The sequence below is a fragment of the Myotis brandtii genome, unplaced genomic scaffold, assembly GCF_000412655.1.
Source record: "Myotis brandtii unplaced genomic scaffold, ASM41265v1 scaffold157, whole genome shotgun sequence".
Classification (NCBI taxonomy): Eukaryota; Metazoa; Chordata; class Mammalia; order Chiroptera; family Vespertilionidae; genus Myotis; species Myotis brandtii.
The window spans coordinates 3405283-3418350 of NW_005355708.1; the positions used below are offsets into that span (position 1 = coordinate 3405283).

At 40.9% G+C, this 13068-nt stretch overlaps 1 protein-coding gene across 1 annotated transcript in view; it reads left to right on the forward strand.

Annotated features, from left to right (window-relative positions):
• Nucleotides 1-242: 242 nt before the first annotated feature.
• The window catches only part of LOC102264195 (ATP-binding cassette sub-family A member 8), a 90935-nt gene continuing 78109 nt past the window's right edge, over nt 243-13068 (forward strand). Inside the window, exons 1-7 of the mRNA XM_014536207.1 lie at nt 243-509; nt 1240-1317; nt 3395-3496; nt 5272-5476; nt 9748-9912; nt 10944-11050; nt 12503-12729. Coding sequence (XP_014391693.1) covers nt 3401-3496; nt 5272-5476; nt 9748-9912; nt 10944-11050; nt 12503-12729 — 800 coding nt within the window. The 5' untranslated portion in view covers nt 243-509; nt 1240-1317; nt 3395-3400. The remainder of the gene's footprint in view (nt 510-1239; nt 1318-3394; nt 3497-5271; nt 5477-9747; nt 9913-10943; nt 11051-12502; nt 12730-13068) is intronic.

Below are 13068 nucleotides of genomic sequence, written 5' to 3' on the forward strand. Positions count from 1 at the left end.
AGGCAGGTTCTAACGTAGTTACAGAAAATTGTTGCTTTTTGAGCTTGTGAAAAGAATATTACCCTTGAGATAGTATTGATTTTTAAGTAGGATAATCAGTTGGGAAATAGACGTTTAAAACTTTTTTTTTAAGTTTTTAACTTTTTCTTGGGTCTGCTACTTGGTAAAAAAATAAGTTTATTCTGAAACTCTCATGCTTCTGTTAACTCAACTGAAACACTGAGAATGAAGATAACATATAATTACTCAATTTTACAAAAACACAGAGAGAGAGAGAGAGAAATAGTCCAAGGGCAGTCACATGAGTGCTTTTTGGCAGGGCCAACAGAACTGAGATCATAGCCTCTTGTGGAATTAGTCTCCCCGGGAACTTTTTCCGGAAGCCAAACAGTTAAAGAAAAATCTATAGATGCGGCCGAGTTCGGGGAAACAATGTGACTTGCTTCCTTCTATAAAAGGAGAGCACTGGGTAAAATGTGTTCCTAGATTATATGCTTCACGTTTCAAAGGTAAGTTCATTGTCTTTTTCTGTTTTGTTTGAAGGTGTGTGTATTTTTTTCCCTATCACAAAATTATAAATAAGTCTTTAGGAATTGAAAGCCAACTATCTGTAGAGAAACTATTTTGAAAATGAATGGACTATTTGGATATGTTTGGACATCTGGTACTTAAAATTGTAAAAATGAAAATTGTAAAATTGTAAAACTGAGTCAAAACATATATTTTTTTTAAAAAAGTTTTCCACCTGTTATGTGGTTTTAAGCCAGAAACTGAATGTAGGAATAAGCTGAAATTTGTTCAGAGATTGTGGAGAACTAAAAATACTGAGAATTCATTTGTAAACCTAGATTGTCTTTGAAGGTCTTCACTTTTATTGCACAATATCTTGGGGGCATTGTGATAAACTTCTTTTTCTGATTTTGAGTCTGTTTATGAAAAATATTTACAGAAACAGAGGGGTGGGCAAAAGCAGTTTGACTATTGTGAGTATATGAAGCACAGCGTTTATTCTTGTGTTATAATTATTTGCTAATTATTGTCTCATTTTCCATACGATAGACTGTGAACCTGCCTTTCGCACCCTTGTATGTCTATTGTTCCTGCCTCTCACGCTTGGGCTCTAAGAATTTTAGAAATGAAAGCTGCCTTCCAGGGTTTTCTGCTCTGTGCACACCACGTATTGGGTCCAAATGTGAAATGTGCAGCTTTTCCTCATCCCAACACTTGTTTGCTTTGCAGGACACAGAGCTTTCACACGCCTGCAGTGTAAACATTTTGTTCTGAATGCAACAACCATAGGACAGGGGGAGGATCAGAGTAAGTACCCTTTGAAACTGCCTACTGCTTGTATAAAAAGGAATTCACGTGGTTGTTAGTCTTTGGATAAACTACAGAACATACGTAAGTTCAGGGAAAATACAGTAGGCGATGCTAATTTACAATGGAAAGGCTAAGGGGTTGGAGTCACCCTGACATTTTCACAGTGAGGAGTTTGCCCTCTTGGCCTGTTTACCCACCTGCACAGCCCTGCACAGTCGCTTTAAAAGTGATTATTCTGGCCCTGGATGGTTTTGCTCATTGATTAGAGCATCAAACCTTAGACCAAAGGGTCGAAGGTTTGCTTCCCAGTCAAGGGCACATACCTGAGTTGCAAGTTCAATCCTCAGCCCCATTTGGGGGGTGGGGTGGGGTCGGGGAGAATATGGAAGGCAACCAGTCAATGTGTCTCTCTTACATCAGTGGGGGTGAGGATTTTTTTTAAGTGGTTACTTTGAATTCTTGGCACTAGAACCATCTATGGGGATCCTGAGCCCCTCTCACTGGACACCCTCACCTAATGCTTTTTTCCAAGAATCTCTTCCTCCCTCCGCCTGCCTCTCCATGGGCTCTCCAGCCTCTTCACTCAGTCCTCTCCTCCCTAGTCTTGCCTCTTGGACTCACGAAACATCCACGTGTAGGTTCTTCCTCTGGCAATGCCCTCTGAGCCTGTCTTGGGTAATAAGCCTGGCGTTGGAACCGGCTCCCAGACCCATTTCTCCAGTTTTGTCTCCAGGAAATAGCACAGCCCTGTCGGCATCTTCTTCCACGAATGGAATGAGAGCTCCAGGCAGGGGCACACTCACCCACTCGTTATCACGGTGGAGGAGTCCATGACAACGGCCTGCTTTCTATCCCTGGCCAATGTTGTGTACACATAGAGGGAGCAGACGGCTTGCTCCAGGTTCAGGACTGAAAAGCCACATTCAGGGTGGAGACGCTGCTCTGTGCTCAAAAGTCCTGACCTAGTCTTCCGAGTCACTGGGCATGCTTCCCAGAAAACTAGAGATCGTCCCAGAATCCCCTTACTTCCTAGAGATCAGCTCAGATGCACAGTTTTCTCCTGTAGTGAGCTTTGCGAGCATTCCCGTCCCACGGTGTTCAGGGCAGGCTCAGCAGGTCGTGTTGTGTGATATTGGTTATGAGGCAATGGGAAGATGTGGCACTGTTGTTAGGCATTGAGGCACCTCCTTCTGGGAGGTATTCCAGATCCTTGCTGAAAAAAACACAACAAAAACTATATAAATTCCCCTACCTAATAATCCTCACCACCACAACTCCTACTCACTCTCTCCTCTCTCTCCTATGCTCAAGGTTGCATATGCTAAATCTGTGACTTGCTACTTTTACTTGGAGGAGGGCTGTGGTCTACTGTGTATTCCTGGTGCAATATCTACAGAAGCATAACGCTGCTCTCTGCAGACAATTTTGGGCAGAGTCCCTGGAATGTTTTCACAATAAGCTGGCCTTCACACAAGTCAGAGGGTTCTGGGTTTTTCACCCAGCTAACGCCTGTCTGAGAGCAGTCGGGTCGAATTTCTACCTCCATCTGGAGCCCAAGCTCAAATGCATGACAGCCTCCCCATAGGAACCTATACAATTTATAGGCAAATCTGGAATTACAACTAAAATACAAAATAACCTTCCTGAATAAACAACAACAAAAGTAAATAAATAATTCTTTTAAGTTTCAAATGTTTTCATTTTTTTAAAGAGTAACCATGATATCTTTAGGATAAGAGGGAAAACATGGAGAGGAGAATGAAAGGTTGATAAAAAAAATAGCAGAAGGTAAGAATGTGGGAAAAACTAGAGGCAAAGAAAAACCAGGTTTAACATGAGTATAAAACACAATGAAAGATCCTCCAAAACAAGAACTTATTCGTGAGAAAGATGGGGGCAGAGGGGAGCAGGTCCAGTAATAAAATGCTAACTTTGGAACACTCAGGTACTAGTCACTCAGATTCAGAACACTGGAGTTCTCAGGCTGCTCGTTTGTGTGTTTGCAGGATTTTTTTTCCCATTAAGACTATCATATATGCTTTACCTTCTCTCCTTTTCTTTTCTTATGAAACAGGGCAACATGAGTAAGAGAGAGAGAAGTGTGTGTCAACAAACTTGGGCCTTATTATGCAAGAATTTGCTTAGAAAATGGAGAATGAAAAGGGAGTCCTTAATGGTATGATTCAATATCTGTTTCTCTTCTTTCTTTATGATTGAAAAATGTCCATTCCTTGGGAGGTAACTCTGATTGTTTATTTCTCGCCCAGAAAAAAAAAAGCAAAAAACAACACCTTTATACAATAGAAGAAATTTTTCTCAAGATAATTTGATTACACATGCTCATCATTTGAGGTCTGAAGGCACTGAAGTTGGTCAACACCAGAGAACCCAATCAATGTTTTAGAAGTCAATAGTCACACTTTTTAAAAAAAGGATATTTTTTATTCAGAGAGGAAGGGAAAGAGAGAGAAAGATAGAAACATCAATGATGAGAGCAAATCATTGATTGGCTGCCTCCTTTGCGCCCCCCACTGTTGATCAAGCCTGCAAACCAGGCATGTGTGCTGACCAGGAATCAACCCTGTGAACTCCTGGTTCATAGCCCGATGCTGAACCACTGAGCAACAACAGCTGGGCAATGGTCACACTTTTTACCAGTGTTCCCACGCATAGATCCTTGGGTTAGGATACTGATATTCTGAAGATGTAAACAAATCAACCCACAGAAACAGTAATTGGCACTTTTCTATTTTAAAAAATAAATAAATCATTATCTTCAAAATTAGTGGATAATTTGGAAATGTGTTCAGTGCCAAGAAGAAAATTAGTATTAGAACTTATAATTTTACCATATAACAAAGATTCTGGGTAAACTTTGATATTTAAAAAAAGAAAATCAGATAGTCTTAGCTCAGTAGCACTTTTCACTAAGGAGGGATTTTACTGTATATCTATTGTGAAATTTTTTCTACAATCATGCCTTTAGGGAATAGAGTGATTTCTTATTGGTAGTGTTTAAGTGACTAGTATTGATAACTAACAAGATAGTGTTTCTCAGGTTGCCAACAGGCTGTTGAGTTTCCAATACTAGAATCTGGGTATGAAACCAATACATTACCATTAATTGTGCAATGCCTTAAAACTGTCTCTTATTACACATATACTTTCAGCAGAAGCAAATACAGGCATACTTCGGAGGTATGTGGGTTCAGTTGCAGGCCTCCGTAATAAAGTGAGGATCGCAATCAAGCTCTTGGTAATCTTTCTGCTGGTGGAAAGTCTTGCCTTCAACTTGCAAAAATGCACCATCTGTGAAGTGCAGTAAAGCAGAGCGCAATAAAACAAGATCTGCCTGCACAGCATGAGTAGGTCACCACAGTACTATCAGCTGATAATTTATAATAGCTTGCCACTTTTGCCTCTCATATTTGCATGACCAGTGCATGCTTTCCACTGGCGCTGTGGATCAAAACACTTAAACTCCTAGTAAGCCCTAGCTGGTTTGGCTCAGTGGGTAGAGTGCTCGCCTGAGGACAAAAGTGTCCCGGTTCAATCCTGTTCAAGGGCGCAGAGCTTGGCTGCAGGTTCCTCCCCGGCCTGGTGGGCCCTGGGGCTCAGGCAGGAGGCAACCAACTGATGTGTTTCTCTCACATCAGTGTTTCTCTCCGTCTTTCCTTCTCTCTTCCACTCTCCCTAAAAATCAATGGAAAAATGTCCTTGGGTGAGGATGAACAACAACAACAAAAATACACAAACAAAACAAATAAACTCCTAGTAATAGCTCATTTATTACCGAGACTGCTAAAATTTGTACTGTCCCTATTGTAAATGGTTCAGAATGTGTGCTATATTGAAATGAGAAAAGTGAATAAGACAAACTGTATGACCCAATGATTGTGGGTGGCTTATTTGAGATCATAATTTTCTTTCTTTTTCCTTTGCATTGTGTAGGAATGGTTGAGCTTATTGCTCCTACTGCTTTCTTTGTACCTATATCCTATTAGACATGAAGTCACTGATTTTTCTTCACTGCCTACCATGGACCTGGGACGGGTAGATTCATTTAACCTATCTACATTTATGATTGCATATACACCTCTCACCAATATAACCCAACAGATAATGAAAAAAGTTGCCTTGGCCTCCTTGATAAATGGTGAGTTTTCTAGTAATCTAAGAGGAATTTCTAATGTCAATAGTTGGTTCATTTGACTGCAGGTGTGTGCATTTAATTTGTATTTCCGTTCATAACCATATCAGTTGTCACCATTTCTAGGTAATGAGAGATGTGAATGTATTTTCCCTTTCCAGAGCATAAGAGTCCATATCTAAGTCAAAACTATGAATGTATTTCTTGCCAAGCAAGGGATTACCACTTGCAGTGTGCAGTCTTTCAACAAAGAAATCGGCTGATGTTGTGTAGGGTTTGGGGAAGCATGGGATACACAAATGGGTAGATGTTGAAACGGAGGAGTGTTTAGCGATTTGTTGACTTGTAGCTGTGGAAGCTTTGTTACTGGAATGAGACGATTGCTCTAGTATTTGCTTATTATTATATCCAAAAAACAACCAGTCTTTTCTCCTCTTAAATTTGATTATAGGAATTTTATTCTCACCTTTCAATACCAAAATGATTATCTAACTATATTTGAAGATTCTGTTGAAGAGTATTCTGCGTTTTAGTTGTTCACCCTTTAATGGTGAGGTACTTATCAATGAAAAATAAGATGAGCATTCTTACTGTCAAGATCGTGTCTGCAACAATTTCCTGAAATTTGAGGAGAAGCAGCCTAGAGCAGAGGCAAGATAACTGGACATAGAGTCAGAGAGCATTTGACGAAAGTAGTTCTGTGTTATGTCTATAGAACGTTTTACAAGTCATCAACTTCTCTGAGTCTCACCACCATATTTAAAATAGAGTTAACAGTATTATATTTTTCATGAATATTCCAGTTGAGAATGAGGGACTTCCAATTCATCTTGTGGTAAGGAAAAGGGGCATCTTTTGTGCAGCTTAAGGAAAAAGAGTATCAAAGCACAGCTGGATAAGTGAGTGTCAACAGCAGAGGGAGAAATATGTGTCTACTTCTCGGGTCTATAGCAATGTGTGCTGCCTTCATTCACAGGTAGGCTCCCCCCAAAAGATGCAGAGTTAGTCTTCAGAATCTCCCATGTTAGCCCTACCACATAAACAACTCCAGTGAAAGGAATAAAGATCTTTCCCAACAGTTCTAAATAATTTTGGAAATTATACCCATGAAACAATGGTCTTCTTCAGATTAGTCTGGATCTTGGTCCATCAGGAACTAATCTCATTGGATAGGGAGATAAAAGTATTGTCATTGTCCATCGGATGGGTTTCCCGATCCCCCTGTGAACCACATCCAAACCACAGGATGTGTGAATTGAAGAAAGGCAGTATCATAGATAAATGTTAAGGTGTTTATTAGAATGAGGACTGGATGTCAGGTAATTAAAGCAGCTGTTTTGTTTTTTTACAAATATAAACGCACACTTCAAAGGGGAATCTATGGTGATTGCCCCATAAATGTGAATTGAGTTATAATTTGACAGTGGCTTTCTGCTTGCACAACTTTGTGACTATTCTGAAAATCATGAAATTGCACAGTTTAAAGTGTGACTTTTATGGAACTAAATCTCGAATTTTTTTAAAAAAGAATAGAAAAACATGACTTGGGAGGGACTCAGTATTAATTTCAGGCACCATAATTCTCTACCAAGAGTTTATTATTATAAACTAGTTGCCCATTGCACAATATTGGGCACTAGGCTGCCCACTGCTTCCGCGGGAGCTGGCAGGGACTGCAGTGCACCGCCAGGAGCTGCGCTGCTTCCACCTGAGGCAGGAGGGAGCCATGCTGATTCCATGGGAGGTGGGAGGGAGTCAAGCCACTTCTGCTGGAGCATGGAGGGACTCGTGCAGATTCCATGGGAGGCGGTTCTGCGGGAGGCAGGCCCGCCATCTCCTCTCCGGGCCTGCACTCAGCTGCAGAGGCTGCAGGCCAGCCCCCTGTCCCTGTCCGTGTCTGTTTTGGCCAGAGCCGCCTCCAAGCCTTCCCGATCAGGATCACGGGCCACAGGCATGGCGGCTTCTGGGTCCCGGGGGTGCCGCCTTGCCTGCTGCCCAGCTTTCCGATCGTGGTCACCGGCTGGGGATGGGCAAAGGCACCCTGATTCTCTGATCCAGGGCCAGGGGGCAGGGCAAAGGTGGCCACCAGGGCCGCCTTTGCCCTGCCACCCGGCTCTTGCCTGCCGCCTGTGTTTCCGATCATCGTTCTTCAGTCCTTCCCCTTTCACCTCCCATCATTGTGCCTAGAAATGCAAATTAACCGCCATCTTTCTTGGCAGTTAATTTGCATATCACCCTGATTAGCCAATGGGAAGTGTAGTGAAGGTACAGTCAATTACCCTGTTTGTCTTTTATTAGATAGGATGCAACCTGACTTGCTCCACCCAGTCACTGGAAGTTATAGAATTAATGTCTCTTCTTTTTGTCAACCTCTGTGCATAATTCCACTCTGGCCCCAGTAACCATGCATTTTGTCTTTGGATTCTGACTCCATATCTGAACTCAGTATCCAGAAGTCCACCTGCTCTGCAGTCTGTATTCATGACTGCACATCCCAGATTATGTAGACTTTTCTTTCCTGTCCTTGCTTCCCTGCAGACAGGCCAGGAGGGTGTGTGTAGACCTCCCTAGCTTTCCCATGGTACCGCATGGAACATCACACCATTAGTTCCACTTGAATCTGAATGTCTACACTGTGCATCTTGCCTGCAAACACTGAATCTACTTTTGATTCAAGATCTTAACTTGATCTGCCTGACAAACTGAGGCCTACTCTTCCTGTCTACCCTGAGATGGGTTTGTTCCTACCCTGTTTCACAGTGTCTTCCTAGGGGTCCCAATGACATGAACATGTGCTTCTCAACAACACCTTTGTTAAAAGTCACAGGCAATTGCAATAATAAATATTCATTAAATGACTATTGTGTGCTAGATCTTTACATGGAGCTTGTCTTCACAATGAATGTGTTATTATCTTTATTTTACAGTAAGGTCATTTGCAATAATGATAATAAATATTCATGAAATGCTACTATGTGCTAGATTTTTAGACTTTGTTCTATAATAATAGAATATTATTCTGTAATATTAATGGTATTATTCTGTATTATATTTATCTGTACTATGCTTACTATTCTGTACTAATAATAATTGATATTAAGTTTATTTTACAAATATAGAAATTGAAAAAGGTTAAGAGACTTACTCATGATTATAACACATTTAATGAAAAATATTATCCCAGGGGGAACAATGTTAATTCTATCAAAATACATGCTACCTCCACTTTGATCTTTGACATTCCCACCCCAATCCAGAACTTTTCTTCCATTTCTTCTCATTTTTCAGTCTTACTAAAGTATCTATATGGCATTGAACACAATTTTAGCAAAAAAGACGGATTATTTTAGTGATATCAACATAAGCACTCATATAGTTTTTGTTTTAACTCTTTTTTTCAGCATATTAACCACCACTATGAGGATTGCTCAAGAAAAATGAAGTTGCATAGTTATTTCCACCTGATATAAACCAGTACCTAATTGTCATATACATATATAAAATTTTAGATTTATTGTAATGCTAATTCTAGATTTATTGTAATGCTAATTCTTCTGTGAGTGGTTTAATTGATATGGTATATTATACATAATTAAAACTGGTTCAATAATTCCAACATATGAAAATAATTTTTATGTATGTCTTCTGATTACACACTCTCTGGATAAAATTATAGAAATGTCTGTCCCACGAGCCAGCATGGCTCTGTGGTTGAGCATCAACCTATGAAGCAGGAGGTCACAGTTCGCCTCCCAGGTCAGGGCACATGCCCGGGTTGTGGGTTCAATCCCCAGTGTGAGACATGAAGGAGGCAGCTGATCCATGATTCTCTCTCATCATTGATGTTTTTTTCTCTCTCCCTCTCCCTTCCTCTCTGAAATCAATAAAAAATATATTTTTTAAGTAGAAATGTCTGTACCCAACTTTGTGCCTGACTTACTCCCAATTGATATTTGATTTAATTTTATTTCCATAAAGAACTTTAGTAAAAGTAATTGAATGTGAAACCTGAAGTTAGTCTCCTAATATTATCTGTAATAACAAAAGTGTAATATGCTAATTAGACCAGACGTCCTTCCAGATGACCTTCCAGACGAAACTGGGGCTCCAAGGAAAGCCCAGGTCCCCAGTGCCTGCAGCTAGCCAGAGAGAAGTCCGGGTCCTGGGTGCAAGAGGGAAGCACATGCTAGCAGCCGGGTGAAGAAAGGCCTACTCTTGCATGAATTTCATTCATTGGGTCTCTAGTTAATTATAATATTTTTTTCTTATAATGGCAGAGACAGACGTCTTGGGACTGTCTGATGAAGAAAGTATTGGAGAATTAAGGGAAAATCATTCTAGGGAAGTAGTAGGAGTCATCTTTACTAATATATCCTCATATAATTTGAAATTCTCATGGTATAACCCAATTTCAACAAAGAAGGAACACAGAGACCATACAGGTAACTTTCTAGCCATACAATTCCACTACTTTCTATTTAATTTATGTCATAAGGCATATGTGTGAATAGCTGTTAGTGCAGTGAATTTTAAAATCTTTATCTGTGGCCGAAACCGGTTTGGCTCAGTGGATAGAGCGTCGGCCTGCGGACTGAAAGGTCCCAGGTTCGATTCCGGTCAAGGGCATGTACCTGGGTTGTGGGCACATCCCCAGTGGGAGATGTGCAGGAGGCAGCTGATCGATGTTTCTCTCTCATCGATGTTTCTAACTCTCTATCTCTCTCCCTTCCTCTCTGTAAAAAATCAATAAAATATATTTAAAAAAAAAAAAAATCAATAAAATATATTTTAAAAAATAAATAAATAAAATAAAATCTTTATCTGCGAAGGTGATGTCAACAGGCCAATGAACACATTTCAAAAATGTACAGTGATTTTGAGGTACATTAACATACTATATTATATTGTAGTTTTATATATATATATACTTATATTTACATATGTATAGATATATATGCATGTATACATATATTATATGATTATAATTTATTGCAGATATGAATTTTGCCCAGATTTCTTCAGAAACGTATTGTATTTCAATCAAAATCATAATAGATATTTAAATATAAATTGATATATTTTTCTTGAATATACCTCTAAAAAGGGCACAGAATAGCCAAGATGCTCTTTAGAAAAGAATGAAGTTACAAGTGATTAAAACTGTGCTGCTACCATAGTAATAGACAGGTAGATCAGTGAAGCACGAGAGAGCCCTGGAAAGTTTTCACATAGACCTAAAAACTAACATATGGCTCAGAAGACATTGCAGGTCAGTCAGTGTGAGGAAAATTGTCTTTCCATAAAGAACATAATGAAATTATTTCACATGAAATGACAATTCCAGATGAAAAATTAAATGAAAAAAAAAACATGCCTCTAAACCTTTCTGAAGTCAATATAGGACAATGTCTTTATAACTGTGGGATAGAAAATAATTTCTTAAACAAAACAGTTATACATTTTTCCCTTAAAGCTCATTGTTATGAAACATATTGGGAAGATATTGACTGTGGAGTTACAACACCCTGGAAGGAAGGCTTTGTGGCTCTTCAAGCTGCCATTAATGGTGCTATTATAGAAGTGAGTACAAAAATGTCCAATGAAAACTAGTGTTCAATGCAGATTAATAGTATTAGAAGCATCAAAACTTTCATCAGCTCTGGTCCATGCAGCTCAGTTGATTGGAGTGTCGTCCTGTGCACCAAAAGGTCACAGGATCGATTCTGGTCAGGGCACATACCTAGGTTGAGGGTTCCTTCCATGGTTGGGGCATGTACAGGAGGCAACCAATCAATGTTTCTCTCTCTCTCTCTCTCTCTCTCTCTCTCTCTCTCTCTCTCCTTCTGCCTTCGTCTCTCTCTCAAATCAATTTTTTAAAGTTTCATCAAAGAAAATATAAATCAACTAGAGGCCTGGTGCACGAAATTCATGCAGGGGGGCGGGGTCCATCAGCCCAGCCTGCACCTTCTCCAATCTGAGATCCCTCTTACAATCCAGGACTGCTGGCTCCCAACCACTCGCCTGCCTGCCAGCCTGAACACCCCTTAACCAAGCCCCTGCCAGCCTGATCGATGCCTAAATGCTTCCCTGCACCCCCGATTGCCCCCAACTGACCTCCTCTGCAATCCTGATTGCTCCCAACTGCCCTCCCCTGCTGACCTTTTCATCCCCAACTGCCTTCCCCTGCTGGCCCAGACACCCCTAACTGCCCTCCCCTGCTGGCATGGTCACCCCTAACTGCTCTCCCCTGCAGGCCTGGTTCCCCCCACAACTGCCTTCCCCTGCCGACCTGGTTTCCCCTAATTGCTCTCCCCTGCTGGCCTGATCGCCCATGCAAAGCTCCCCTGCCACCCATCTTGTGGTGGCCTCTTGTGACCACATGGGGGTGGCCATCTTTGACCACATGGGGGCGGCCATCTTGTGCGAGGGTGTGAGGGTCAATTTGCATATAACCTCTTTATTATATAGGATAGACTTTTATTTCATTTACTCAGCGGTTTCCTTACAACAAAGTTTATTTGAGTTGCCATATGCCAAGGAGGATATGTATAAATAGAAGAGAAATTTTCTCCTCAGAGAAGACACCTTCTCAGTAAGCCAGGCATAGAATTAATTTCTTACAAGAGGAGAAGTAGGCTGTCATGCAGGTGTTCACAAAGGCCTTCCAGGTAAATGAGCACAAGCATCTCTGCCTAGGACGCCATGGAAGAATGCCTCATTGAAATGACATTTCACCCTGAAGCTTGAGGGAAGAGGTTTGCTGAATAGATAATGCCATAAAGACATTACAAGCAAATCATCAGGCAAGGTTAGGCAGGGAGGCGATAAAGCACATAGCAAATTTGGGGAAATGTGTGCAGTTCAGGATGCCTGGAGTGGAGGCTCCAAGCAGGCCAGTGGCAGAACAGGGAAATGAAATGTTGGGCTAGCATCAGCTCCACACAGACCCATTACGTGTTCATAGTAAAAGAGATGATTGAAAGAAAACGGAGCCTGTCATCCATGAATATACAAGTCACTGTCTTTCTTCAGATCACAACAAATCACTCGGTGATGGAGGAATTGATGTCAGTTACTGGAAAAAATATGAAGATTCATCCCTTCGTGAGTCAAAAAGGGATATTCATGGATATCTACCTTTTCTTCTTCCTTATTTCCTTTTCCCCATTCATTTATTATGCCTCTGTTAATGTTACAAGAGAGAGGAAAAGGATGAAGGGTTTGATGACAATGATGGGTCTTCGACATTCAGCATTCTGGTGAGTCAAGTGTACCAATAAATAAAGGTAGGAGTTTAGGGAAAGTGGACTTCATTATGCAAATGTAATGACTTTCTACCTTTTTTCCTATGAATGGGATACATTGTCCTTAGTGGAATGCTTGTGAGGTTGAGGCTAGGGGTTACTATGCATCTAGAAGAGAGAATATCAGGTTTGGGTTTTTGGGGAGATTGCAAAGCAGGGGTCCTGGGGGATGGCCACTGAGTCTACAGGAAAGAGTGTGGTAGAAGTGATAAACGACAATGCCTAGGCCAGAAGGGGAACGCAAGCCAGGGTGAGGCTGAAAGGGGAAAAAAAGAGGTCAGGGATCAGAAGCCC